Genomic DNA, 26,953 nt, shown 5'->3' on the forward strand with positions numbered 1-26,953 from the left:
AAGGAATGTTAGGGGTTTTTTTGTGTGTGTGCTAAAGGTAGTTTTTCTTTCTTGCTTGAATGTCTGATTTTCTTGAGGACATTTTATCCATTTTTTCCCTCCTTTTCTTTCAGGAATATGGTCATGGCCAACAGGGAAAAACTCCAGAAGGAGAACTGAAAATTAGTGCTGTTTTTTCAGTCAGTGGCAGTCCCCTTGGTAAGAAGCACAAATTTGTAAGTTATCCACTTACCTATTCCTATGTGTATCAGGACACATATCTTCTTGTATTAGTGATGTAGACAGTAATGTCTAATCTTTAGCACCATTAATTACAGACTACATAATTTATGTTAGATTTCAAGATGGAGGAGATTGGAGCTGAAAGAAAAATAGAATATATGTACTTAATATTCATGGTAAATACCAAAACCTTTTTCCCCCTTCCTGTTTTGTTTTTTATAGCTCCACAATTGACAACAGGCTTTCAGCCTTCTCTGGCATCCTCTGGCATGAACAAAATGCTTCCCTCAGTTCCATCCACAGCTGTTCGGGTTTCCTGTTCTGGTTGTAAAAAAATCCTGCAGAAAGGGCAAACGGCCTATCAGAGAAAAGGGTCTACTCAGCTCTTCTGTTCCACACTGTGCCTCACTGGATACACCGTTCCATCTGCCCGCCCACCAGCCCCTACCAAGAAAACCTGTTCAAGCTGCTCAAAGTACAGCCGAGATCTCAATTCTGTTTCTTGTTTATTCATTTTCTCTTTCATACAGAGTTCTTCTCAGCATCTTAGGGTTCAATTTTCCAACTTTCCATCTTTGGGACTAAATATTCTGTCAGTCCAGTATGAGCATGATGGCCATGCCTTTCACTTTCCCTAACACATTTATTACTTAATCATAAATAGCTTCTTTGCTAATTAAGAATTCTGCAGGTTTTTTGTTTTTCTTTCAAATTCTGAGGAACTTAGTTGTCCCTCCACTGTAGATAGTCTGACTTTACAATAGCTGAAACCACTTGTATCCTTTTAATTTACTCTAAGGAAACATCCTCTAATTAGGGAATTGTAATATTTTAACTTAAAAACTAGGTAACAATTCCTAATATTAAATTTATTCTAATAATGATAGACCAAGTATTGGCAGGTAACAAAATAATAGAAAACCTGTGATGGTAATTGAAGGTGTATTAATGCCTTCTGCAGAACCCATTGTGGTCGTAAATTTATTTGTTTATCTTTACAACATTCTTATATAACTGAATTCAAGGGGCAGCTAGGTGGCGCAGTGGATAGAGCACCGGCCCTGAAGTCAGGAGTACCTGAGTTCAAATCCGGCCTCAGACCAAACACTTGACACACTTACTAGCTGTGTGATCCTGGGCAAGTCACTTAACCCCAATTGCCTTAAAAAAAAAAAGGTTTATAACTGAATTCAGCTGGGTAGGAAATGTGATATAGTAGAAGGAGTACTGGATTTGCATTCAGGGCCAAATCTTAAAACCTAGTTCTGCTACTTTATATCTTTATGACCTTGGACAAGTTTCACTTTTCTCAACTTCAGTTTCCTCATCTCCAAAATGAGGGAGACTGGATTAGTTGGTAAAAGGACTGATCTACCTCTAAATCTGCGATCCTCTTGGACCTTTCTTGCATAAGTCAAGAAACTTACGTGTAGAGAGAAGTTATTTGTCAATCACTCAATGAATAAAGATAAAACTTAAGATGATTTCACTTCTATACCACAAAATGAGATTTGGAATATTGAGGCTAATAAAAATTGTATATTAATTTAGGACTACAATGTGATATGGCAGTTTCCTAAACTAGTAGAGAATTTCTTAAACTAAAGGCCAGAGGAGAAGTATTTTAGAAAAAGATAATACACAAATACTTCTGCCTGTGCTGATTTGTTAAGACATTTAAAATCAGTCGTATTTTCTTAAGATTGATAGGGGCATCTGTACCTAAAATGGATGCTACTGTCTTCAGTCATTGGTAAGGAGAGGGAGGTCTCCCTCTGTTGGTGCGTTTTGGAAAAAGCTCGTCTATATAAGAAAGTTGAATTTTTCCTGTCTTTGATAGATATTCTTACATGGTTTTGTTTTTTCAAACTTGGGAAACAGTGTACTTATAAAAACATTTCTTTTTGTATCATTTCCATGGAACTAAACCAAAAAGGAAGATTTTGGGTTAATCTTTTAGGGAGCCTTCCATTGGTTTGATGCATGAAATTTTTTTAAATGTGTATTAGAAATGGCTGTTTCATTTTGAGTGGGATTTAGACCTCTTACTCAAATAAAAACTCAGAGGTTTCTCCAGGTAGAAAACAGAAGTTTTATTCTAACAAGTCTTGCTCGAGAGTTGGGCATCACCTACCCAGGGCGGACTGGAGTAGTGAGGCCCAGCACAAACAGCAGCAAGCAGTTATATACTCTTAGACAAACCACTCCAAAAAGCCCCCCATCCCACTTGTTTGTCTCAGTCTCTTTATCTTCATTGGCTGAGGCAAGAGACCTCGCAGTCTGTATTTAGAACCCAAGAAATACATTTTACTCAAAACACACTTGGGAGCTAGAAGATTGCCTTATTTGGTAAAGTTAAGATACGGAACAAAAGAGGGGGTGGTTACAAAACAAGGGAGGGGGCGGGCAGCGGGTGCATAGCCCCCATTCCCCAAAAACGAAAGTGAAACTTAGGCCCAGCTCAAAAATGCTGAAGCCTCACTACATTTTGGAGCATAGCTCACATTTCACATGAGAAACTTTCACTTGTCTCACATACCTTTTCAAAAAAAATGTAAATTGGCTATACATTTACTTCAGTAACATTACCATTGCGCTAAACAAGGAACTGCTGTTTAGAGCATGTATTGTGTTGCTTTGGATGGTTGTGGTGGTAGCAATTTTTTTTCCTTTAGGGGTAGAGATTTTTAAAAGTCAGAAATAATTTGGAGCCAGTTCTTATGAATAAAATAAGTTGACCTGTAAGCTTAGCAATACCCACTTTTGGTCCAAAATTTGATGTGATGGGAAAAACGGGATTGAGTTCCCTGTAATGGTTTAAAAATTGGGCCTGAAATAAGTTGCAAAATCTTTTGCATAATGGTAGCATTGTTCCACTTGTTGTGGGCCCTCCTAGGGTGAATAATTTTAAGGACAATGGCCATAGAAGGAGTATAGTCTTGTATGTTTGTTTGAAATACCAGTTTTGTTGCTTCATGGTCATACAACACAAAAAAAAAATACATAGATTTGTAGGATATAGTGTTGGAAGGGATGTAATGGGTCATCTAGTCTGACATACTCTTTATACAGATGGAAAAACTGAGGCTCAGGATAGTTAAATGTCTTTTGTAGAGGCATTCTATGAATACATTTTAGAGTGAGGAATTATTTAATAATAATTATAATTATTATATTTATATTATATATTATAATAAAATAATACTAATTTAATAATAACAGTAATAACTTGCTTAGCCATGTCTGGTTCTGAAGCAGTTTACCCTGCAGCATGTGTGCATCTGTGACTAGGACTATATCTCATAGTTGGTTCTCGTCAGCGGCTAACTGCCTCTGACTTAATGTGCAAATGAAAAGGTACCAAAACTGAATCATCAGGACCAAAAGGTAGAGGAGGAGCATGTGCTTTTCTCTTGTATTGTTGTGTGACTCCTGTATTAACTTGTTTTTTACTTACTCATAGAACAGAATTTCAGAATTGGAACAGAACTTAGAAATAATCTGCTTCACCTCCTTATAAGTACAGAAACTGATTGAGATCCAAGGAAATAAAAATGACTTGCTCAAGGTCATATATAGTCAGACAGTGGCTGATTGGGAAGAAATAGGAGTATCTTGATTTCTGATCTCCAGATTTAGTTTATCAAATAATAATGAAGATTGTTTTCAAAATCGACTTTGGGTTGTGTGTACACATCCACTTGCCTAGTTTTTTATTACAAGAAATTTACTCTCAGATTTTTTCCTTTCATAATTTGTCACTAAATCCCATTGGTTTTTCTTTACATTTATGTTTTTTATACTTTATCCTTCTTTTGAAAAGCAACACAGTGTATAAAAATTGGTTGCTAGAAATAGTATTAGACTCATGGTTTGATTCTTATCTCTGCAATTTAGTTTTATAGCCTTTGGCAAGTAACTACTGAGACTCAGTTTTCTAATCTTTAAAATGAAAATATTATTTGTATTATTTGCCTAATGAGTTTGTTGGAGCCAAGATAATTTCCTGACCGTAGAATACTATATGTTTTATTGGTTTTGTTTACCTAATCAATCTTTGGATTATTAAAAAAAAAAAAGGTATGGTCTTAGAACAAAGGAAATGGTAGTCTTCTTTTTCTTTGTTAGTAACAGTTGATATAAAAGTGCAGTTCATGTTACCTTTTGCCATTTATTGTATTTCAGACATACAAAACGATTTGTTTGCTGCCCAGTTTGACAGTACAAATTCTAGCAAAGATTTTTGTGGCCTAGCATAGTTTTGTCCAGTTAAATCTCTGGACTATTACATACAGATAAGCATATAGATCACATTTTAGGAAATATATTTACCAGGTATTGTGGATTCTAAGGAAGAGTCTGATGAAAAGACTGAGAACACAGTATGTAAAAGGAACTGAGAATGTTTATTCTAGAAAAAAGACTTGATTTCTATCTATAGTACATAAAAGTTTGTCACATGTAAGAGGAATTACAATTCATTCTGCTTAGTGTCAGAGGATAGAACTATACTGTCTATTCATAGATGGAAACTAAGGAAGGACAGTTAACAATTCAAGTTGTCTGAAAATGGAATAGCATAGATTGTGAAGGTCCCATTGCAGAAATTGTTCAGGCAAAGGCCTGGTGACTACTTAAGACTAGTAGTAATACTAACACTTGTGAGGGATGTCCTGAAGAGGGTTCCTGCTTCAGGTAAAACACCAAACTAGGGGGTCTCAGAAATCCTTTCCAGTTCTGAGATCTTATGGCTTTAGTTAATATTTTCTTAAGTATTCATCCATTTTCTTAAGTATTCATCCACTGAAGACAAGTTTTAGTGCTAAATTTACTTTATGATATATGGTCTTTGGGAGGGAAATTATAGCTTTGACTTTTATAGAGATACACAGAATGTTTTGTTTTAAATTTTTGTCCACCTCTTGCTTGGTGTTTCTTTTGCTCATCTAGTCTTCCTTTCCCATATTTTGTCCACATATCCCATGTGCTCATCGTCTCTGCTTACAACTAGCTTGGTTGGTCTTTTTTTTTTTCAAACTTTCATAGACAATATAGCATCTTATCTCCCTCGTGACTTGGTGTAGTTCTTTTCTCTCTGAAGCTTTACTTTCTTATTCTCTGTCCTCTGTTGTCTCCTCTCCTTCCAGATTTACCATATGCTTCCCCGTCCATTCTCTGTGCATACCTGCCATGAATGCCTCTCTCCCATTGCCTTTTGTCTTAATTACCAACCATATTATTAGCCTAACATTTATATTCTTAGATCCCTTTCTTCTTCTTCTTTTTTAGTCATTTTTTTTTAAGTGAGGCAGTTGAGGTTAAGTGACTTGCCCAGAGTCACACAGCTAGGAAGTATTATGTGTCTGAGGCCAGATTTGAACTCAGGTCCTCCTGACTCCTGGGCTGGTGCTCTATCTACTGTTCCAGGTCCTTTTCTTCTAACCTAATTGTTTCATGATCCTTTTCTCTTTCTGCCCTTATTTCTTCTCACCCTTCTTCTCAGCTCCCTCACCATGTTCATTGCCATCTTGTTTTGGTTGTACATCCTCTTTTGGCTCCTTCTTTCTTATACTGCTTATACTCTTTTGTTCTGCTTGACTTCTTTTGTTCTTATTTAATCCCAATTCAGTATTTCACCACCATTTCTCCTAGTCTTTTCTCTCTACTGGCTTCTAGGGTGGCTGAAACCATTAGTGCAGGTGAGATACCTGAGCATCCAACTTTAGAACATGTGAGTTGGAATAGACTTTAGTCTATCTACTAGTACAATTTCCTTATTTTATAGTTGAGGAAACGGGCCTGGTAAAGTTATTGGGTTTGTTCAAGGTCATGTGACTAGTGCAGTTGCAGGGCTTGCACACTAATATTCTGTTCTATTTATCTCAGACTGTAGGATGGAATTAGTCTATAAATCCTTCTCAAATCTACAAAAACTTCAATTTGTGAGTTATGAATAGGAGTGAGAAAAGAAATTCCTTTGCCTCATTAGAGGCAATCTTCAAATCTTCTTTGCCCTCTAAATGAGTTATTTTTATGGGCCATTGGAAAGACAGCATTATTGTTAGTGTTGGAAGAAGTTATTAGTTTGTCAGAGTAACAGCTGTGTTTTTTTTACTTGGACCTCAAGATTTTTCTGCTCTTCTTTATTTATCTTTATTGATATTTGAGGTCTTCCAATCTGCAGCATTCATCAGATAGTCTTTTTTAAAAATATATTAAATTGTATGAAATTGTAGCCTTGTTATGACATATAACATTCTAAGTTTTTTACATGAGAATTTTAAAGATAAGCTTTTAAGTCTTTTTATAATGGGTTGCTTTTGAGAATTAGGTATCAAAAGAAGTTTCATCTCTGAATCTTGGTATAGGCTGAGCAGTTACCATCTCACTCATTTTGAATTAAACTTTTTGTTACTGTTTTTATGTTGGAACCACACAAAAACTAGGAAATTTGCCCCCAGACATTCTTCAAAGGCTGAAGGACATATTCTAAATGTTCGTGTATTTTCTTCATAAAAGAGTTTCTGAGGTCCTAATTCAGAGCTTGATACCCTTGCAATAGATGATTCTTATAAAGTTTTTAATATTTCCTATCTCACTGCCAAGTAGAGTGGAGTTATAGGCATAGAAATGTCTGACAGTTACTCAGCAGGCATATATTAAGTGCCTACTGTGTGCCAGGTATTGTTTTAGGCCCTAGGATATAGAGAAAGGAGACATAAAAACTATAAAGACTTAAGAGCTCTCAAATGACATATCTGGGTCAGGTTAATATAAGGGTTCTTATGCTAGGTTCACTGACTCATGACTCATAGAAGCTAAATTACCTTCAGCTTCCTTTAAAAAAAAGAAGGAATAGGAGCAGCTAGGTAGCGCAGTGGATAGAGCACCCAACCTGGATTCAGGAGGACCTGAGTGCAAATTTGGCCTCACATGCATAAGAACACTTACTAGCTGTGTGACCCCGGGCAAGTCACTTAACTCCATTGCCTAGCCAACAAATAAATAAAAGAAGGAAGGAAGGAAGGAAGGAAGAGCATCCATGTGTACCCGCATATAGGAGGTGCTCAATAAATGTTTGTTGATAGTTGCTATTTTTAAAAAATTTTGATGCTGGAAGGAATAATGTTTCAGGTGTCTGGGGGAAGTACTGTCCAGAATTATTCATTCCTTGAGGGTTCTGAAAGCCTAGATTTTATTACATTTTGAGGTTGTCATTTGTAAAGTATTTCAGTGTTTCTTTTACATTAAAAGTAATGTAATTCTACTTTCATTCTAGTAGTGCATTTCATTAAGTTGTCGTTTCAATACACAGATAGAAATAACAATTGTGATAAAACAGCAATTCATATTTTTTCTCATTATTTTTTAGAGATATTTTAAATCCAAAGGATGTGATCACTGCCCAGTTTGACAATACAAGCTCTAGCAAAGATTTTTGCAGCCAATCATGTCTATCTACGTATGAATTAAAAAGAAAACCTATTGTTACCATACATACTAATAGCATTTCAACCAAGTGCAGCATGTGCCAGAAGAATGCAGTTGTAAGTTATATTTAGAACTTGCTGAAATTCTGTTTAAAGTGGTTAGACTTCTAAGTGACACTACTTACTGTGGTTTTTCATTTCTAGATTCGGCATGAAGTTAATTACCAAAATGTAGTCCATAAACTTTGTAGCGATGCTTGCTTCTCCAAGTTCCGCTCTGCAAACAACCTCACGATGAACTGCTGTGAGAACTGTGGGGGTTACTGTTACAGCGGCTCAGGCCAGTGCCACCTACTCCAGATCGAGGGCCAGTCCAAGAAATTCTGCAGCTCAACATGTGTCACTGCCTACAAGCAGGTGTGTGACCATGTTTAATCTTTAATCTAGGGACCCGAAGTGACTTATTAAAATAAGACGTGCTAGCATAAGAATAAAAGAATTTTTTGTTCGTTTCAGGGGAGACTTTAAATAGTATTTAAGGAAAACTATAAAATGTTTAGGATGGTAGGTTTTTTAATATAGCTATATCATCTTTAAAAAATTTAGATTTACAAAAAAGAAATTAGAAAGTGATTATTTGCTTTACAAAAGTATTCATCTTAAGGTTTTTATAAGTAGTAAGGCTCCTGGTCATCTTGAAATACCTTTCAGTTTACCAAAATATGATTAGCATAAATTTTTTTTCAGATCCTGTTGCACAAAGTGAAACAAAGCTTTGTATAAACCTTTGAAATTTCATGCTTATGGTTGAAATACACAAAGGAAACTTCTTTTGCTTTCTCATGAAAGAAAAGTCTTCCAGAAAATAGGCCTTCATAAAATAAGACTTTAGGAACTTATAGGAAATGGTTGTTAAGGTGATACGATTAAGTTAAATAAGTTCTGAAGGTCCCTTCCCTGCCTGAGAATTTATTGGCAAATATTATTTCACATTTTGAAGAGGTATGGGGTTAAATTATGGAACAAAACTTATATTGATGACAGTTAATAATAACTAATAAATATAAAGAGGGAGAACTTAACAGCCTTGTGAAATAGCCAATTAGGAAATTTTCCCTACATCAAACCTGGTTTTGCCTCTTAGCAACTTGTACTCATCCTTCTCATTCTGCACTTTGTGACCAAGAAGAATAAGTCTGATCACTTGCCCACAGGACTGCCTCTCAGATACTTAAAAGACAGAAATCTTGTATACCCCATCTGTTGTTCTCCCTACCGCTGCCAATTATTCTCATCTTCAGACAAAACCTAACTATTTTTTCAACTGATCATGTCCTAAACCTTAAGACTCTTTTCCAAGCTAAATACCTTTTCCTGGATGTTCTGTAGCTTAATATGCTTCTTAAAATTTGATTTCTCCAAACTGAACATAATTTTCCATGTGTAACCTGATCTAGGCACTGTGTAATCACTTTGCCTTTTTTTGATTTCTATATAGTATTATTAACTCATTGATCTTATAGTCCACTAAAACCCATTAATCTTTTTTAGATAAACTATTATCCAAGGAATCCTTCCTTTTATCTAGATGTTGTGAAATTGGTTTTATGAACCCAAGTGTAAAGCGTTACTTTTATCCCTATTAAATTCATCCTTGTGTACTTTTTGGATCTTGATCTGGTCGTCTAATATATTAGCCATTCCTGCTGATTTGTGTCATTGTAAATTGGATAAGCATGCTGTTTAAGACTTTATTCAAGTTATTAAGAAAAATATTGAGCAGGACAGGGCCAAGCACTAATGCCTAAGAAGAATCTACTGGAAACCTTCCAAAGTGATACGCAGTCATTAGTGAATACTTTTCAGGTCTGTCTATTCAACCAGTTCCAAATTACCTATTATAATGTAGTCCCACATTTCCCTATCTTTTCTGCAAGAATAACATGAGAAACTTTTCCTAGATTCTTCTAGCAATTGAGGTATACTCTAACTATAGCATTTCCCTTAACAACAGAACTGAGATTCATCAGTGAGATTGGTAATTGGGATAAGGATTCTCAGAGCTCCTATATGGGCTCTTAGATATCTCTTGAGGCTATTGTCTTCTATGACAACCCTTTGAATATATCAAAACAGATTATCTCCTTTCCTTTTAAGTCTTCCAGCCTAAACATGCCAAGTTTCTTCACTTTTTCTTCATATGACAATTTTTTAAGTCCCTTTACCATCCTGATATCTTCTGAATGTGCTCTAGCTTATTGTTGTCCCTCTTAAATTACAGCTCCCAAAGCTGAACAGACATCCACCTCCCTTCTTCTAGGCACTATGCTTATATAAATGCAATTTAAATTTGCATGAAATTTTTTGACTGTCATGCTTTTTTCAGTTGTCATTCTAAAATATTAAATTAAAAAACCCATTAGGTTCAGTTAGATTTGCTTTTGAGCAATTAGTAGTACAGCTTTGTTAGTAAAATGTATCCCTTTACAGTTAATTTCTTCCTTTGGCAATTCCCTGCTCTTGCCTTTGGGAGGAATGCAGTTTACATAAAGGTGTTTTCGGTTCCTCAGAAAACAGATCTATTCTAAATGTTCTCTTAGATGTTGGATAGATTAACTAGTCTGTATTAGATCAGTGAGTGCCATTTCATTTTAGAAATATTTGTGGGCTCATTTATATGATAAAGTATGACAGTTCTCATTTTCACTGCATTTGTGTCTTCTGTACCAATGACATTTCTAAAAATGCTTCTTCAAACAGGCTTATGCTTACCATCAAACATACTTCTTGTTGTGAAACCAACCTTGAAGAATAGAAGGTTCCCACAGGGTTATTGTGTGAATTAAAAGCACTTTAAAAAAGAAAAAAGTAAAATTCCACCAACTAAGGAGACTATAAGATGTGTTAATAGCACTCAGCTGTTAATTTCTACCAAGCTATAGTAGCAATGAGAAGAGAGCCATATATTCTGATCAGTTTCCTCTTGGCTTAGTTGGTTGTCTAGATTGAAGAAAATTTATTCTAACCTACCGTATATTTTTTATAACTTACTTCATTATTGCTAATTTCTTTGAAAATGTACTTTTAATATGAATTTATTTCCTTGAGTTTGTGTGTTTACTGACATTTGTTAATACCATGTGGCATCTGCCAGAAAAGCAGAAACAAGCTGGGTTTTTATTCTGGTTAGGTTAGTTAAAATACTTTGAAGGCATTTGATAATTGGGTTTGGTTTTTTTTTTTGGTATGTCATGCATACATGTAATGGAAATTTGAAGTTGATGAATATGATTTTGTTGTCTTAATAGAAATCGGCAAAAATCACTCTCTGTGCTCTTTGCAAATCATTGAGGTCCTCAGCTGAAATGATTGAAAACACCAATAACTTGGGGAAAACGGAGCTTTTCTGCTCTGTTAACTGCTTATCTGCTTACAGAGTTAAAATGGTTACTTCTGCAGGTAATGTTGGTGCTTTAGGAAATTTACTTTGTAGTTTTAACAAATGTTGTGGTATTGCTTTATTTCTGTAATTTGGATGCAGTTCAAAAAGTAGCTATTCTTGTGATCAAAGTTTAAGTTTTTTCTATTCTGTTTTGTTTGGGTGCATATTTTAAAGGATTCTCTACCCACTTCCTGAAGGATTTGAGTTGAGGGCACTTCTTGAACATGAAAGTATTTATTTATATCCAGTTTAACTTGGGATTATTGTTTTAGTTGTGTATTTGATAGTGAGGTGAAGGAAAGCTTTAAAAGGTTGTTCCTTTTAACATTAATTTACATTTACATGTGACTTGATGGATTTTGTTCAGATCCTGTTAAGTAAATTTAGTCTGCAAATTTTATGTTAATGGACAATAGTTTATTTACTTTATATTTCACTCCCTGTGTACATGTATCTCCATTACTTACTGGTTTTATTCTAACTTACTAAGGAGTACAAGTCCAGTGTAACAGTTGTAAAACCTCAGCCATCCCTCAGTATCACCTGGCTATGTCTGATGGAAGTATACGCAACTTCTGCAGCTACAGTTGTGTTGTAGCTTTCCAGGTATGGTATAAGGACTTGCCTCTTGCCTGCATATTATTTATTGTAGCTCTGTGATTTTATTAGATGCCTTTTAGCAGAGTGAAGACTGGGTGGTAAGAGCTCCACAATTCTAGACCCAGCTCCATTCATCTTTAATTTTTCAAAATTTTTTCTCTGTCTTTATATATGCCGTTTGAAGTCTTCTAATAAGCTGGCTTACAATAATTTATACATATATATCATTTTAGAGTCACAAATCTTTTCTGTAAAGAAACTTTCTACTTTTCTCTGATGTTGAACATCTTTTTTATCTATTCATTGATCATTATTATAATGACTTAATGTTTTATACATTCTCTCTCAACATATTCATAACCCTCTGAGATAAGCAGGAAAAGGTATTTATTTCACATCTGATAAAACTGAAGTTGAGAAAGTTTGCGATTTGTCCCAAGTCACATAACCAAGTAAATGGCAGAGTCTGGACTGAAACCAAAGGTTTTTTTCTGATTCTAGTCTGGTTCTCTTCCCACTTGAACATGTAATAAGTGAGAGTTACATCATTTTTCTCTCCTTTCAGAATTTGTTCAACAAGCCAACAGGCATGAACTCTTCAGTAGTGCCCCTGTCTCAGGGTCAAGTCATCGTCAGCATTCCCACAGGGACAACAGTATCAGCAGGGGGAGGAAGCACCTCAGCTGTTTCCCCCAGCTCCATCAGTAGCTCCGCTGCAGCTGGTCTCCAGCGGCTTGCTGCACAATCCCAGCAGGTCACTTTTGCCCGTACTGTTGTGAAACTCAAGTGCCAGCACTGTAATCGACTCTTTGCCACAAAACCTGAACTTCTTGATTACAAGGTAAAGCTGCAGTTCTTAATAGATTAAATTGAATATAAATCTACTTTGGACTTTTCGTCTTTTGAAACTATTCCATTTACTTCTAACAGTAAAAGATGTACAGTATATTTGTCAGATGGAAAAAAAGAGGATTGTTTTTCATTGCAGAGTAAAATGTTTCAGTTTTGTGGCAAGACTTGCTGTGATGAATATAAGAAGATAAATAGTGTAATGGCCATGTGTGAATACTGTAAAATTGAGAAAATTATAAAGGAGACTGTGCGATTCTCAGGCATCGATAAGCCATTCTGCAGTGAAGGTAAAAAAATTCACATTCAGCCACAGGATGTCATGAAGAAACATCTGAAGATATTGTGTTAAGGGTTAATTTCCATGATATTGTTTTTATTTTATCTTGTCAGGTCAGCAAGCATTTTATTAAGTGCCTGTCACGTGCTAGGCGCTGTGTTAGGTTCTGTTGTGTGGGTATGTCTCTATAGGTTCTCACCCAGTAAATTTGTGGTGTTTTAGTGCTTATCTTCTCCATGAGGGAGGAAGGGGAAGTAGGGAGAGAATTTGGAATTCAAGAATTTTTTAAATGTGTTAAAAATTCTTTTTTCATATAAGTGGAAGATTTTAAAAAAAAAATAATTAGTAAATATTTAAAAATAAAATAAAACATTTCAAAATTGTGGCTTTTCCAATGTTTTGTATTATACACTTGGCACTGAATAGCTTTTCAAATCTGTTATTGCACACTAATTTAATTAATGTACAGTAAAGTTAATATAGATATCTTTGAGGAATGCCAATTTCTTTCAGAATTCTTTTCACAAAGTCAAATTTGTGTAATGTGAATTTACATAAAGTGAGAACTGTCTGTATGGAGTTATCAATCTAGAAATCAGAAAGGACCTTGGAATTCATCTAGTCCATCCCAAGCTCACTATATACAAAATGGAATTCATTATTTTCCCCCCAAACTCACTCACTCTTCCAAACATCACCGTCCTACCATTTGCCCAAATGTACAACTTGGTGTCATCCTTATCACTCACCTCACATATCCAGTCAGTTGCCAAATATTGGTACTTTAATTGAAAAATCCTCAAAATGTAATATAGTTATTATAGAGGCAATGTTGCATAGTAAATAGGGAGCTGACCTCGAAGCCAGTGAGACTTACTGGCTCTGTGACCCTGAATGATTCACTTAACCTCTAAATAAGTTTCTTAGAAGTTCAGAGAAGGTACTGACAAACATTGGTAGGAGGAAGTTTCATCACTCTCAAGTTACCTATACCATTGAGATCACAGGTCTAATCACTATCCCTGTATCATTTTTTTGTGGCTTTTAATTTCTTGTTTAAATGGACTCACCATGTCTTGACAGTATTTAAAATGCAAAATGTACTTCAACTTAGTGATGTATGCTGAGGGTGAGGGGTTGCGATTAACAAGAAGCTAGTGTCCACCACCATCCGAATTAAAGAAATGAACATTCAGTTTGCCTCTTTCTTTCTGTAAATGTACAAGTTTGGCTTTTCTTATTGTCTTTTTGGTTTTTTAGGTTGCAAATTGCTTTATAAACATGACTTGGCAAAACGCTGGGGAAGCCACTGTAAAATGTGCAGTTACTGTTTACAAACATCTCCCAAATTGGTACAGAATCATTTTGGGGGGAAGATGGAAGAGTTCTGCTGTGAGGAATGCATGTCCAAGTTTACAGTTTTGTTTTATCAGGTAGAGAATATTTGTGTTCTTTCGTTTTGGGAGTAGAGCATAGTTTTTATTTTCTGCTTTCTAATTCTTTGTCTAACAGGAAGAAGCATTTGTTAATTTAAAAAACTGAATGAAATGAATTTTTATCTTTTATCAGAAACTGGGTTTTGTTGTTAAGTATAAAATATTTGAGGTTATTTAATGATTCCAATAGTAAAAAAAACTATTCTTGCTTTTTCTTATGAAATATATTCACTGATTGTTGCATAGGAATTCTCAGGTTATAACTTGAGATTGGGGACCTGTCACATCAAGGATACATTTTTCTAATCATTCATCATCTCCTACAATTCCATTGCTTCCCTGTGTTTTCATTTTCCTAAACCTATTCTTCAGTCCCACCAATCTTTAGTATTTTCCTAGGCTTTGCTGTCTGCTCTGGTCACACTCTCCTTCCCATTTTTGACCCCTTAGTGATCCAATTCCGTTCTCTTCTGCTTTTGAAATCCTCTTCTTATCGTAGCTGGGTGGCACGATAGGGCATAGAGTGCTGGTCCCGGAGTAAGGAAGATTAATCTATCTGAGTTCAAATCTGACCCTAGACACTTATTAGCTTGTGACCCTGGACAAGTCACTTAACCTGTTTGCCTCAATTTCCTCATTTGTCAAATGAGCTGGGAAAATGAAATGACAAACCACTCCAGTATCTTTACCAAGAAAACCCCAAATGGGGTGGAAAAGAGTTGGACACAACTGAAGCAACTAAATAGCAATCACGTCACTATCCTCTCGTGACGCATGCCCTGCCAAATCCCTCCCTGTGTTACTGTAATTATCTGCCTCCTTCATTTCTATACATGTGCTGCTAAACCTCGCTGAAGGAAGTCACATAACCATCCTGACTGAGTTCACTACAAATTTGTTACCTAATCTCAGCTGTGTTCTTACTGAACCAACGCAGTCCTTTCACTCCTCTCTGATCGATCCTCTATGTCATGAACAGCATAGCCGTTCCAAACCTTCTCTTTTCTCTTACCTTTCACAGCATCCCACCCTCTCAGCTGAGGACCTTGCTTCATACTCTGCCATGAAGATCAAAGTCATTTGCCATAAAATCCTCTTCTTCCCTCCCCCAATTCCTCAAGATCATTCCTCAGTATCTCTAATGAAGAGATGGCTCTTCTCCTTGCCAACATCAACCCTTTTAAATGTACCCTTTTCTATCTCTACAATCAAGCTCTTGATCTTCAGTCTTAACCTTTTTTATTCCTTCTTACCTGTCATTCCCGCCCAGATCTTTTCATCCTTCAGAATCACTGGGTCCTTCCTCAGTAGGTCACTAGTTATCATTATGTATCTCTGGTGCTTTTCTCAGCCAGACTCCTTGAAAAAACTGTCTGTTCTCTTTATGGCCACCTGTCATTCTCTTGTAAACCTTCTGCTGTCTGTCTTCTGACCTCACCACTGGACTTGAAATAGCTCTTACCCATCACATCTAATGGCCTTTTCTCAGTCTCTATACTTTTTCCCATCCCTTTCTTCTCCTCAGCATTTGAAACCATCTCCAGGTCTCATTCTTTTCTCGGGGTATTCTCATAGTGTTCTTTCATGGTTCTGTTCTGACTACTTTTCTCAGTATTTTCCTACACTGTCGTCGCTGCTATTCGCAGCTGTGGTAGGTGTAGCACACCCTTAAGATTCTATCCCAAGCCCTTTTTTCCTTATATTCTCTTACTTGGTCATTTTGTCATCACACCTGGCAAATATCTCTATGCAAATAACTCCCAGATCTGTCTGTCCATTTCTAATCTTCTTTCTGATCTCTAGTACAGACAGTTCTCTCTTTAGGTAAGTGGACCATTCTGCAAAATCTCTATGTAAAATTATTTTTACATAGTGTGAATTTGCCTGCAGATGCGGGAAAGGGAAGGAGGGAGGCAGGAAGGGGACTGGCACATGGTTGAAGGACACATGGGGGCTGGGAATAGAGAAGCGAGACAGGCAAGAGAGGATGGGTGGTATGTAGGGGCAGGGGACAGACATGTGGTGCCCATGTGCAAGTGGATAGAAGAAAGACACACGGGAGGGCTAGACATATTGAGTGAGTGGGTGGAACCTAGGCAAAGGTCTCCTCTCTGACAGTGGAGGTCTCAAGTCAAGCCCCTGATCTGCTGGCATTGGCATTCTCTCAGAATGTCTTTTCTGCTTTCACTTGGAGGTTTTTGTTGTTGTTGTTGTTTGGTATTTTTTAGTGGGGGTTTCGGGGGTGGGGGTGGGGAGGCTGGTTATGGAGTGCAGAGCCAAGTCATAGGAGCAGAGAGAAAAACAGTGTGCATAGTACCATACAGTAAAGTTAACATTCGTGTCTTTGGGGAATGCCAGTTTCTTTCAGAATTCTTTACACAAAGTTGAATTTGTGTAATGTGAATTTACATAAAACAACTTTAAATAAAGTGAGAACTGTCTTTATGGAGTCACCATCTTCCCATAGGATGTTTTGATCTTGAAATTAGGATCATCAGTCTAGAATCACAAAGGACCATGGAATTCATTATCTTCCCCCCAAACTCTTCTTCTTCCAAATGTCACTATCCTACCACTTGCCCAAATTTACAACTTTGGTGTCATCCGTATCCCTCACCTCACATTTCCAGTCAGTCGCCAAATATTGATGATTTTTGCATCCACAATATCTGTTATAGATCTCCTTCTCACTACATCCACAGCCATCAGGCTTGTTCAGACCCTCATAACTTCTCTTCTTGATTGTTGTAATAGTTTCCAGCTTGTCTCCTTCCCTCAGATCCCTCCCTATCCCAGGACATCTTCTACTTAGTTAGCAAAGTGTATTTTCTGAGGCATAGGCCTGGCTATGTCAGATCCCTTTCTCCTCTTCCTTTCCCCCCTCCCATCCTTAGTAATCAACACTGTATCTTTATTACCTCGATGATTACAAATAAATTTCTATGGCATTTAAAGGTCTTCATAGTGTGCCCACATCCTGTCTTTGCAGTCTTTTTTTATATTACTCCCTTCCATTTTATCTCTGGTGCAGCCATAATGATCTTGCTGTTCTTCATCTGGATCATTCTCCCACCACTACCTATGCTGTCCCCTGTGTTGAAAGGCTGTCCCTTCTCACCTCCACCTCTTGGAATCTCTGCCTTCCTGTCAGACTCTTCAAGCACTTCCAGCATGAAGTGCTCCTGTCCTCCAAGCTGCCAGTGCCTTCCCTTCCAAAGCCACCTTGTATCAGCTCTGTGTGTGTTGTATACATGAACAACATGTCTCCTTTTTAAAACGAAGCTCTTTGAGATGTTTCATTTTGGTCTTTGTATCCCCTGCACTTAGCAATGTTCCTGCCACATAAGAGGCAGTTGAAAAATAATTGATTTTGAAGATGAACTCTGTCATCAACATATAAATGTTGTTCTCTTCTGTATGTACACAGGCAGTGGTAGAAGGGAGGCTACTAAAGATAAGTGACAGAGCAGAACCTTAACTCACAAGTCAGTCAGTAAACATTTGTTAGGGGCCTCCTTTGTACCAGGCACTGTGCTAAACACTGAGGTTACAAAAAGAGGCCCTGTAGGAGCTCACAGTCTAGTGAGGGAACCATTCAACATGTTAAAAAAACAAACTGTGCTACCATATCATTGACAAAAGCTTTTGAGTATTGTACCTAAATCCTATTTTCCCCATAAGCCCTGTGGTTTGGGGTTTTAGTAGAACTAACTAGTTAAATAAAAACTAAAGTCAAAAGTGCTTAGAGGAAAAAAAGTTTTTATTCAAATGGAAGAGGCAACAAGTATATATAAAGATATGCAACATAAATACAAATATATGGGAAGTAAAGATAAGATGATTTGGGGGAAGAGGGGTCTACAAAGGCTTCATGCAGAAGATGATGCTTGAACTGTGTGTCTTAAAGGAAGAGAGGAACTTTTAGGCCAAGATAAAGAGGGAGTTCAGTCCAGGCATGGGGAATGGCCAGAACAGAGGCATTAGAGACAAGAGATAGACTATCACAAATGAAGGCCAGAGAGGATGTTGCATTGTAGAGTGCAGGAAGACGATAATGTCCTTTGAGGGCGTAAAGATAGGATAAGTCTAGGTTATAAGGGGCTTTAAGAAGTAAACAGAGGAATTTCTGTCTTAATGCTAGAGGCACTTGAAAGCCATTGGAGTTGATTTAATGAGAGTCACATGATCAGATCAGTACTTAAAGGAAATTATTGTGACAGTAATGCTTACAGTAGATTGGAGTAATGAGAGATTTGAAGCAGAGAGACCATCCCAGGAGACTGTTGGAGTAATCTAGGTGAGAGGAGGTGAGGCCTTGAACTAAGATGGTAGTTGTGGGAGTGGAGACAAGGGATTCGATGTTGTCAAGGATGGATGTTATCAAGGTAGAAACAGCAATATTTGTCTTTCTCAGCTATTTTGAAGGAAAAATGAGCCCCTTTTCTTTAGCACTATCAGTTCTGACCCTATAATATTTTCCTTTTGTATGTATCCAAAACATTCCCAAAGATATTTTTTAAAAAGCTTGTATTCGGTGGTTTTGACAAATTCAAGGTGAATTTGTCTTTTATGATAATACTCTTTTCTGCTATAATACTTTCTGTTTTTGTGAATAGTATTTTTCCCCCAAGCATTTTTCAGTCAGTCAGGAAACAATAACTGCCTAATTTGTGCGAGGGACTGTGCTAATCACTGGAGATAAAGAAGCAAAATACAATCCCTGCCTTCAAGGAGCTTACAGTCCAAAAGAGAGACAGCATGCAAACAAATACATACTGAGGAAGCTATGTACAGAATAGATAGGAAATAATTAACCCGAGGAAAGGCACTAGAATTAAGAGGCCAAGGCTTCCTGTAGGAGGTGGGATTTTAGTTGGGACCTAAGGAAGCCAGGATAGTCAATAATTAGAGTGGAAAAGGAAGAGATTTCCAGGCATAGGGGACAGCCAGAGAAAATGCCTGGAACTGAGAGATGAAGTATCTTATTCCTGGAACAAGAAGAAGGCCATTGTTACTGGATAGAAGAGAATTTGGCAGGGAGTGAGTTATAAGAAGACTTGAAGGTAGGAGGAGGGGGCTAGGTTATGAAGTGCCGTTGAATGCTAGAGGACTTTGTATTTGATCCTGGAGGAAGGGATAGGGAGCTACTGGAGTTTATTGACAGGAGAGGAAGGTAATGACATAGTTTAACTTATGCTTTGGCATTTATAGAAGGGGCTAGAAATATTTACCTATTCTTACCTTGCAATATAAGTTTTCACTTCATCTCTGTCTCTTGTTTATTTCTTAGATGGCCAAGTGTGATGGTTGTAAGCGACAGGGTAAACTCAGTGAGTCCATGAAATGGCGAGGGGAGGTTAAACATTTTTGTAACCTGCTTTGTATATTGATGTTCTGTAATCAGCACAGTATATGTGACCCACCTACTCTTCAAAATAGTTCAGGTAATTGAACTTGGATATTAGCTCTGTTTCTTATGTATTTCACTTATTTGACTTATTTAATGAAATTAAATAATTACAAGTCTTGTTAAGTGCTTACTTTCATGAAACATGAGATTTAGTATGTAATTACATAGATTTCCATGTTGAACTAAAAATTACATAAGCCAGATTTTTAGGATTTTTTAGAATTAAATTACCATAAATGAATGTTCTTAAGTGTATTCATTAAGCTGAAAGGGTTGAAAAAGGTGTAAAACTGTATTGATATATACATGAATGTATATCCCCCAATGTCCTCCTCAGTTGTCTTTGAAAACCCTTTTTCTTGGCATTTGGAGTTTGCAGTTTTAAATAACCAGCCCTCAAAGTTCAAAATAAGTTATTTTACTTAAGGCAGACTTGCACAATTTGGGAACTTCTTTGGGCTGCAGATAGGTTAGACTAGAGATAGACTGACAATGGTTGGTTGCCACGGGTCACATGATAAACAGGATAGTGTGACGTGGCAACCTTACATTTTTCACTGGCCACCAGTGGTGGGCTTCAAGCAGTCCGTGGGCCATATGTTGTGCAGGCCTGACTTAAGGGGGAAAAATTGTCCTACCTAGAACTGAATATAGTTGGATGTTTATGGTATTTCCAGAAATAATGATTATTAAACTATGTCTTTGTGCCACTTAACATCAGGACTCCAATTTTGTTTTGTTTTGAGCAGTAAATGTTTCCATGATGTCAAGTGCTTCAGTTGCACCTCCTTCTCTAAGAAAAGATTCAACTCCAGTTATAGCCAATGTAGTATCTTTGGCAAGTACTCCTGCTGCCCAGCCCACGGTGAACTCTAACAATGTCTTGCAAGGTATGGATTGATTAAAGAAATCTGCGTAGTGTTTTGAGGTTGAAAATTATCAGCATAATTATTATAACATAGAATGCTATATTTGTCTCTGTTCAAAGATTTCCTTTTTGTTCACTGACTGAAAAAAGCATTTTCATTGTTTTGTTTTACTCTAGTGTAAAGACCTTAAATTTATATTCTTATTTCTAACAGGTGCTGTTCCTACTGTGACAGCAAAGATCATTGGAGATGTAAGTTTTATTTTTAATACTTTTACTGTTATTGCTGTTCCTATTTAAATATTAAATTTCTAAGGGGGCAGCTAGGTGGCGCAGTGGATAGAGCACCAGCCCTGAAGTCAGGAGGACCTGAGTTCAAATCTGGGTTCAGACTGAACACTGAACACTTACTAGCTGTGTGACCCTGGGCAAGTCACTTAGCCCTCATTGCCTAAAAATAAAAAAAAAATAAATAAATATTATTTCCACCTAGCTACTCAATATTTGAGCATATTCCCAATATGCTTTTTTTTCCCCTCTCATCAAAATTGACAAAATTTGTATTAAAATAGAAACAGACAAGCAACTAGTTAAAACAAATCTCTCCTGGTTAGATTTGTCTTCTAGGTATGTTATTCTTTTTTAATACTTCTAAGTTTATGCATGTTAATTTTGTTTTCATATTTACTGCAAAAAAAAAAGGCATTTTAAAGTTTAAAAGAGGATACAGTATATGCTTCCCCCTAGTGGAATTCATACTGCACATCACTGGTTCTTTGTGCTATGGTTAATGAAGTATTTTGAATTAACATGTTGAACTTAGTCCACAGAAGATTGGCACATCAGGCAATTCACTCATATATTGACCTATATTCTCTACATTTTTTAGAACTCTAATTATCTGTAGATTAAGCAGACCATATTCCTAATGTATTTGTGATAGGAAAAAAAAATCTACTTTAAGAATGCTTCCTTAGTTTCTTTCCAGTGACCTTCATGTTGCTTTCTTGTTATCTGGAAATGAAGCCAAATTCTTTAAGATTCATAGTATAAGCAAACACCAATCCTGGATTCTTGTTAATCCTTTATCTAAACTGATTAGAATGGGAGTATAGTGGGAGTTAATGTACAACAACCTAGGATAGCTTCTTTACTGCAAGCACTCTTGTTGGGCAGTTGTATTAATTCAGTAAAGGCCCTTATGACATAATGTGCCTTTTCATTCCAGCAGACTTTTAGCCCCTACAGTAGGTACTGAGACATTATAATGATGAAAAAGATATTTTTCTTTCCTTCAGAGAGCTTAAAGTGTCATCATATTGTTCAGATTTTAAAAACTAATTATTGTTGGTTAAAAATCCTAACAACTGTCAACAGTCATGATGTCTGCATCTATTTTAACTAGGCAAGTACTCAAACAGATGCCCTGAAACTTCCATCTACACAGCCTCCTCGGCTTTTAAAGAACAAAGCTTTATTGTGCAAACCCATCACACAGACCAAGGCTACTTCTTGCAAACCACATACGCAAAACAAAGAAAGTCAAACAGGTATGTATCCTTATTCTTCTCATTTGGAAGATTGTTTTCCCTCTATTTTTACTTTGAAAGGAAATGAAGGTGTTGAAAATTGTTTTAATTTCAAGAAATTACATTCATTATTTAATCCTCCATGTCAGATAACTCATTTTACTCTTCATAACTGCCCTACTTGTGTTTGAGTTGCTTCCATTGCATGAACAGACCAAGATAGTTTTTGAACACGTTCTAATAATGTGTTTAATCAGTAACATACGCATATTTCAATTTTAACATAGAAAGGTTAATAAAAACAAATTAGCAAGGCAGTTGTAAGAATTTTGTATCAAGCACCATTTTGGTTTGTATAAGATGGTTTAATGATTCAATTAAAATCAGTCTGATTTGACAGGAATCTTTTTATACATTTCCAGTAAATCTAATTGTGTTGGACATTCTCTATTAAGTACATCTATGTGCATGAATATTTAGCATTCATTCAAATGGATTCGTTGTTTTTATTTTTATATACATACATACACATAAACTGAATTGGTCACTTTGACATTTTAATAAATTCATTAGCAACTAAATTTTAAAGCTGGAAGAGACCTTGGAGATAGTTCCCTTATATTATTAATGCCTTGTGTTTTTATATCATAATAATTTTCTGGTCACTATGTTAACAAAAACATTTGACCAAAACCCAAGTGACGGAACTATTGCATTTGACGGTATATGTAGCATCTTGTATTCATAGGCAGCTTTCCTCACTCCACTCTACCTCCAGTTTCTGCTGAGAAAAGGGTTTTATCATCTTCAGGACAAGAATTGAGTATTGAATATGATCTGAATTTATTTGCATTTATGTTGCTTTGCTATTGTAGTCATTGTGTATTTTGTTCTTCTGGCTCTACTGTCTTTGTCTTGCCTCTAGTTCATTCAAGTCTCCCCATATTTTTCTGAGTGAACTCTTCATTTTTGTCATTTCCTATGACATCATAGTTTTCCATTGCATTTATTTGTCACATTTTGTTCAGGCATTCACCAGTCAGCAGCTATTGATTTTCCAGTTTCTTGCTGCCGCAAGAAGTGCTGCTTCCAATATTTTGGTATATGTGGGCACTTTATTTCCATATATGGCCATTGGGATGGCTGGATTAAGTATCCTGAGTGACGTTTCTTACATAGATCTAAATTGTTTTCTAAAATGGTTTGACCAGCTCATAGCTTAATCAACAGTGTATTATCATTAGTGTTACTTTCTTGACCCAGCCCCTCTAACACTTGACTGTTTTCATCTTTGCCAATTTGATGGATGTGAGGTAAAACATTTTTTCATATGGTTATTGATAGTTTGTGTTATTTTTGAGAACGGCTTATTTATAACCTTTGTCCACTTGCCTCTTAAGCAGTGGCTCTAGGTCTTGTATAATTATGATTTCCTATCAGTCTTGCACATCAGATTTTTGTCAGAGATATTTAATATAAAAATTTGTTCTCAATATTTTTTTGTTCTAGCTCATTATTTTTAATAGATTTAAAGTGATATTGTTTTTTTCACCTAGATATGTCCTTCTATCCTTCCCCATTCTTATAGATTGTTTAAAAAAAAAAGAATGAAAGGAAAAAGGGGGAGGGGATCAGCAAATCAGATCAATACATCAAAAAGTCTAATGACTTCATGCTTCTGCAAAGGGGCAAGAAAACTTACCTTCTCATATCTCTTCTTTGGAGCCAAATTTGTTCTTTACAGTTTTTCAGTTGTAGTCATTGTATGTATTGTTTTCCTGACTTGGGTGACTTCCTTCACTTTGCATCAGTGAGTGTGAGTCTTTCCATGGTTCTTTGTATTCGCTCGCCATTTTCTTTGTTTCTTACAGCATAGTCATGTTCCATTATATTCATGAACCACAATGTATGTAGCCGTTCTACAATCAGTGATCACTTTACGGCTCAGCAGTGGAATCTCTGAGCCAGAGGGTATTGGCATGTTAGCTTCATTGTTTACATAATTCCAGATTGCTCCCCAGGATGGTTGTGTTGATTCACTTCTCTACAGACAATGCTGTACAGTATTTGTCTTTGCACAGTCTCTCTACCTTCGCTATTCATGGTAGATAGACAAAACCCAGAAGCAGCAATCCAAGATGGGTGGCTCCAGTATTGAATAAACCCAAGAATACAAACTCTCAACAAAGAACTGTTTGGAAAGACTGGAAGGCAGCGTGACTGAAAATAGATCTAGAAGAGTGTGTTGTACTATCTGTTAGCCTAAGGTTCAGTAAATACACATTCTAATGTAAAAACATCACATCCTAATGGAATTAGAGAACAGGAGGAGGTACTGTAGCTAAGTTATTGTTGGCGTAGAATTCTTAACAATACATGCAATAACAGTGATCATAAAATTGGTATTTTTCATTACATGAAAGACCTCACACTTTACAGTTGAAGAAGCTGAGGGAAGGAAAAGTTAAATGACTTCTAGTCATGTAGGTAGTTTTTGGACTATCTCATTGCCACTTCAAATTTAACATGGTTTGAAAACAAATCTTCCTTTCCTTGAAAATAAAAACTTTGCCTCCCAACTTTCTTGTTTCTGTAAATGGAGCTATCGCTCTCAAGCACAACCCTTAAATTACCTTTGATTTGCCTTAACATTTTTATCCAGTCAGTCATCAAGTATTATGTTTCTTTTTCAAATATCTCATAATCATTTCTTTCTTGTTCATTCTTCCTGTCATTGTCTACATCTAGGCAATGATCACCTTATGCACAGATTATTATAATGGTTTACTAATACTAGTTTCCCAGCCTCTGGTTTCTACCTCCTGCAGCCCATATTTCACAGGGCTACCAAGTTAATGTGTTCATTAAATAAACTTTGCAGCTCAGAAGCCTTCATTGTGTTTCCATATGCTGTTTGGTTTCTTTCTTAGTATATTTGTCCCTCCTGAAATGGCTTTTGCTGTCCTTTCCACTTTACTAAATCATAGGTCATTCTTCAGAGACCAGTCTCTCTGTTCCATGAAATTTCTCCCAACTGTTTAAGGCCACATTGGTCTCTACCTTTTTATAACTTGTATAGTTTTTGACATATCTTCTTTTGGTAGGGGGCGGAAAGGAATTTCATTTATTTTGTTGATTCATTGATATTTTTTATTTTGATGCAATACACTTCCAAACAAAAGCAATGTACATCTCCTTTAAAAAAACAAAAAGGGTGGATTATTTTACTGTTTACAGAAAGGATCATGGACTCATAAAATCTAGAGCTGGAGGGTTTCTAATCCAAGTCTCTTATTTTAGAGCTGAAGTTAGGTGACGTTCCCTAGTTCATACAAATAGTATATAACAAAAAGATAAGTCCTTTAACTTGACAGTATAATACTAACATCTGTTATTATATTTGTCCACAGTTTTGTTGCATTATTTCTTTTGGAGTCATTGGGTATACTGTTCCTTTGTCTCTGCTTTCTTTTTTGTTTCACTTCATACGGGTTCTCTTACATTTCACTGAATTCTTCGTATTCACATTTGTTTTATTTTACATTCGTGTATCTTTTATTTTGTACACTGTACATAATTCATCCATTCCTCAGTTTTTAAATGCTTTGTTTCTAGCTTTTTTCCCCCACAGTACTTTTTATGAATATTTTTGTAAGTAAGAATCTCTTTTGCTACCAATTACCTTTGTTTAGATACAGTCTCAGTAGTGCAACCTATGCATTAAAGAGTTTGAATAATTTAAGAACTTTTCTTGAACTATTCCATTTATTTTCCAGAATAGATAAACCAGTTCTTATCTCTGCCAGCAGTGAATTAGTGCTTCTGTTTTCTTACAGCCCTTCCAGCAATGAGTTTTCCCATTTTTTTAAAGCATCCTATACAGTGTTTGGGTGGGGAGGATAATGTAAGACAACAGCAACTGAACTTTACCTCCACAAACTCATGTTTCAGTGCTTCCTCGTGATATGAAGTTGACTCTGGGTTCTCAAAAGCTATCAGTGGAGTACAAGTTCTATCAGGTCTTGCCATGATGGAAAAGCTTTGAATATAGTTCTGGCAACAGTGTGTCCATTTCCTAAGACTAATCTCCTAACTACAGAGGAGATCGTTACTCATAGACTGTCCACTTGATGATAAATCTTATGCCATGGTAGGTATTGGTTGTGGAGCTGAAATGGTAGGTGCTAAGAATCACAGTTTATAGGTTGTCTATAAACATTAGCTTACTTGTCAGATCATTGCCAGAGACTGATGAGTGGACATACTACTGTAGGAACTAAATCAAATCAGTCCTGTCATTTCTTCATAAATGAAATAGAAAACAAAAGAACATTTCAGAAGTTGTCTGATAGGTTGTTTTTGGAGAGGTGAATAAAGGAGTTGGCTGAATTGGTTTTATTGTTCAGTGAGAAGCAACAAAAAACATCATTTCATGTGACAGCTAACCATCTCAAATGGCAGTGTTTGTCATAATTTATTTGCAACAAAATCCTCCATGAAATAATTCCTCGCCATACTAACTTTTGCTGAAGAGGCACAGAAATTCCTTATAGTGTTCAACATTATCCTTCAGATTAAATCAAGATTTATTTCATGCATTGGCTTCAGTGCAGATAGGGGCATAGATGGCGACAGTGGAAAATATGTTGGAACATGTGGTTTTGGAGTAAGGTATGAGGCAGCCCAAAGACTTGTAGGACAAATCTTATGATTTTTTTTTGAGATAAAAGGCATTTAACATGACAAGCACCAAGTATCACAAAAAAATGAAACTGTATTAGAACAAAGTTTAATATTAATATAAAGCTAGAAGAGAAATGAGAAGAAAAATAGGACACTTTATATAAGTTATTGGTTCTGAAAAATGAAATACATGTGGAATAAAAG

The 26,953-nt window shown here is 36.2% G+C and overlaps 1 protein-coding gene across 11 annotated transcripts in view; it reads left to right on the forward strand.

Annotated features, from left to right (window-relative positions):
* The window catches only part of ZMYM4 (zinc finger MYM-type containing 4), a 130,693-nt gene that overhangs the window by 76,150 nt on the left and 27,590 nt on the right, over nucleotides 1–26,953 (forward strand). For all 11 annotated transcript variants that reach the window (XM_020983698.2, XM_020983704.2, XM_020983700.2 and 8 more), the window contains 13 exons: nucleotides 114–198; nucleotides 445–697; nucleotides 7,595–7,769; nucleotides 7,857–8,069; nucleotides 10,961–11,111; nucleotides 11,585–11,700; nucleotides 12,260–12,535; nucleotides 12,683–12,833; nucleotides 14,084–14,256; nucleotides 19,550–19,703; nucleotides 20,419–20,559; nucleotides 20,752–20,789; nucleotides 21,943–22,087. In XM_020983698.2, the coding sequence (XP_020839357.1) occupies nucleotides 114–198; nucleotides 445–697; nucleotides 7,595–7,769; nucleotides 7,857–8,069; nucleotides 10,961–11,111; nucleotides 11,585–11,700; nucleotides 12,260–12,535; nucleotides 12,683–12,833; nucleotides 14,084–14,256; nucleotides 19,550–19,703; nucleotides 20,419–20,559; nucleotides 20,752–20,789; nucleotides 21,943–22,087 (2,071 nt within the window). The remainder of the gene's footprint in view (nucleotides 1–113; nucleotides 199–444; nucleotides 698–7,594; nucleotides 7,770–7,856; nucleotides 8,070–10,960; nucleotides 11,112–11,584; nucleotides 11,701–12,259; nucleotides 12,536–12,682; nucleotides 12,834–14,083; nucleotides 14,257–19,549; nucleotides 19,704–20,418; nucleotides 20,560–20,751; nucleotides 20,790–21,942; nucleotides 22,088–26,953) is intronic.

Source organism: Phascolarctos cinereus, unplaced genomic scaffold (assembly GCF_003287225.1).
Source record: "Phascolarctos cinereus isolate Bilbo 61053 unplaced genomic scaffold, phaCin_HiC Scaffold_726;HRSCAF=1367, whole genome shotgun sequence".
NCBI lineage: Eukaryota > Metazoa > Chordata > Mammalia > Diprotodontia > Phascolarctidae > Phascolarctos > Phascolarctos cinereus.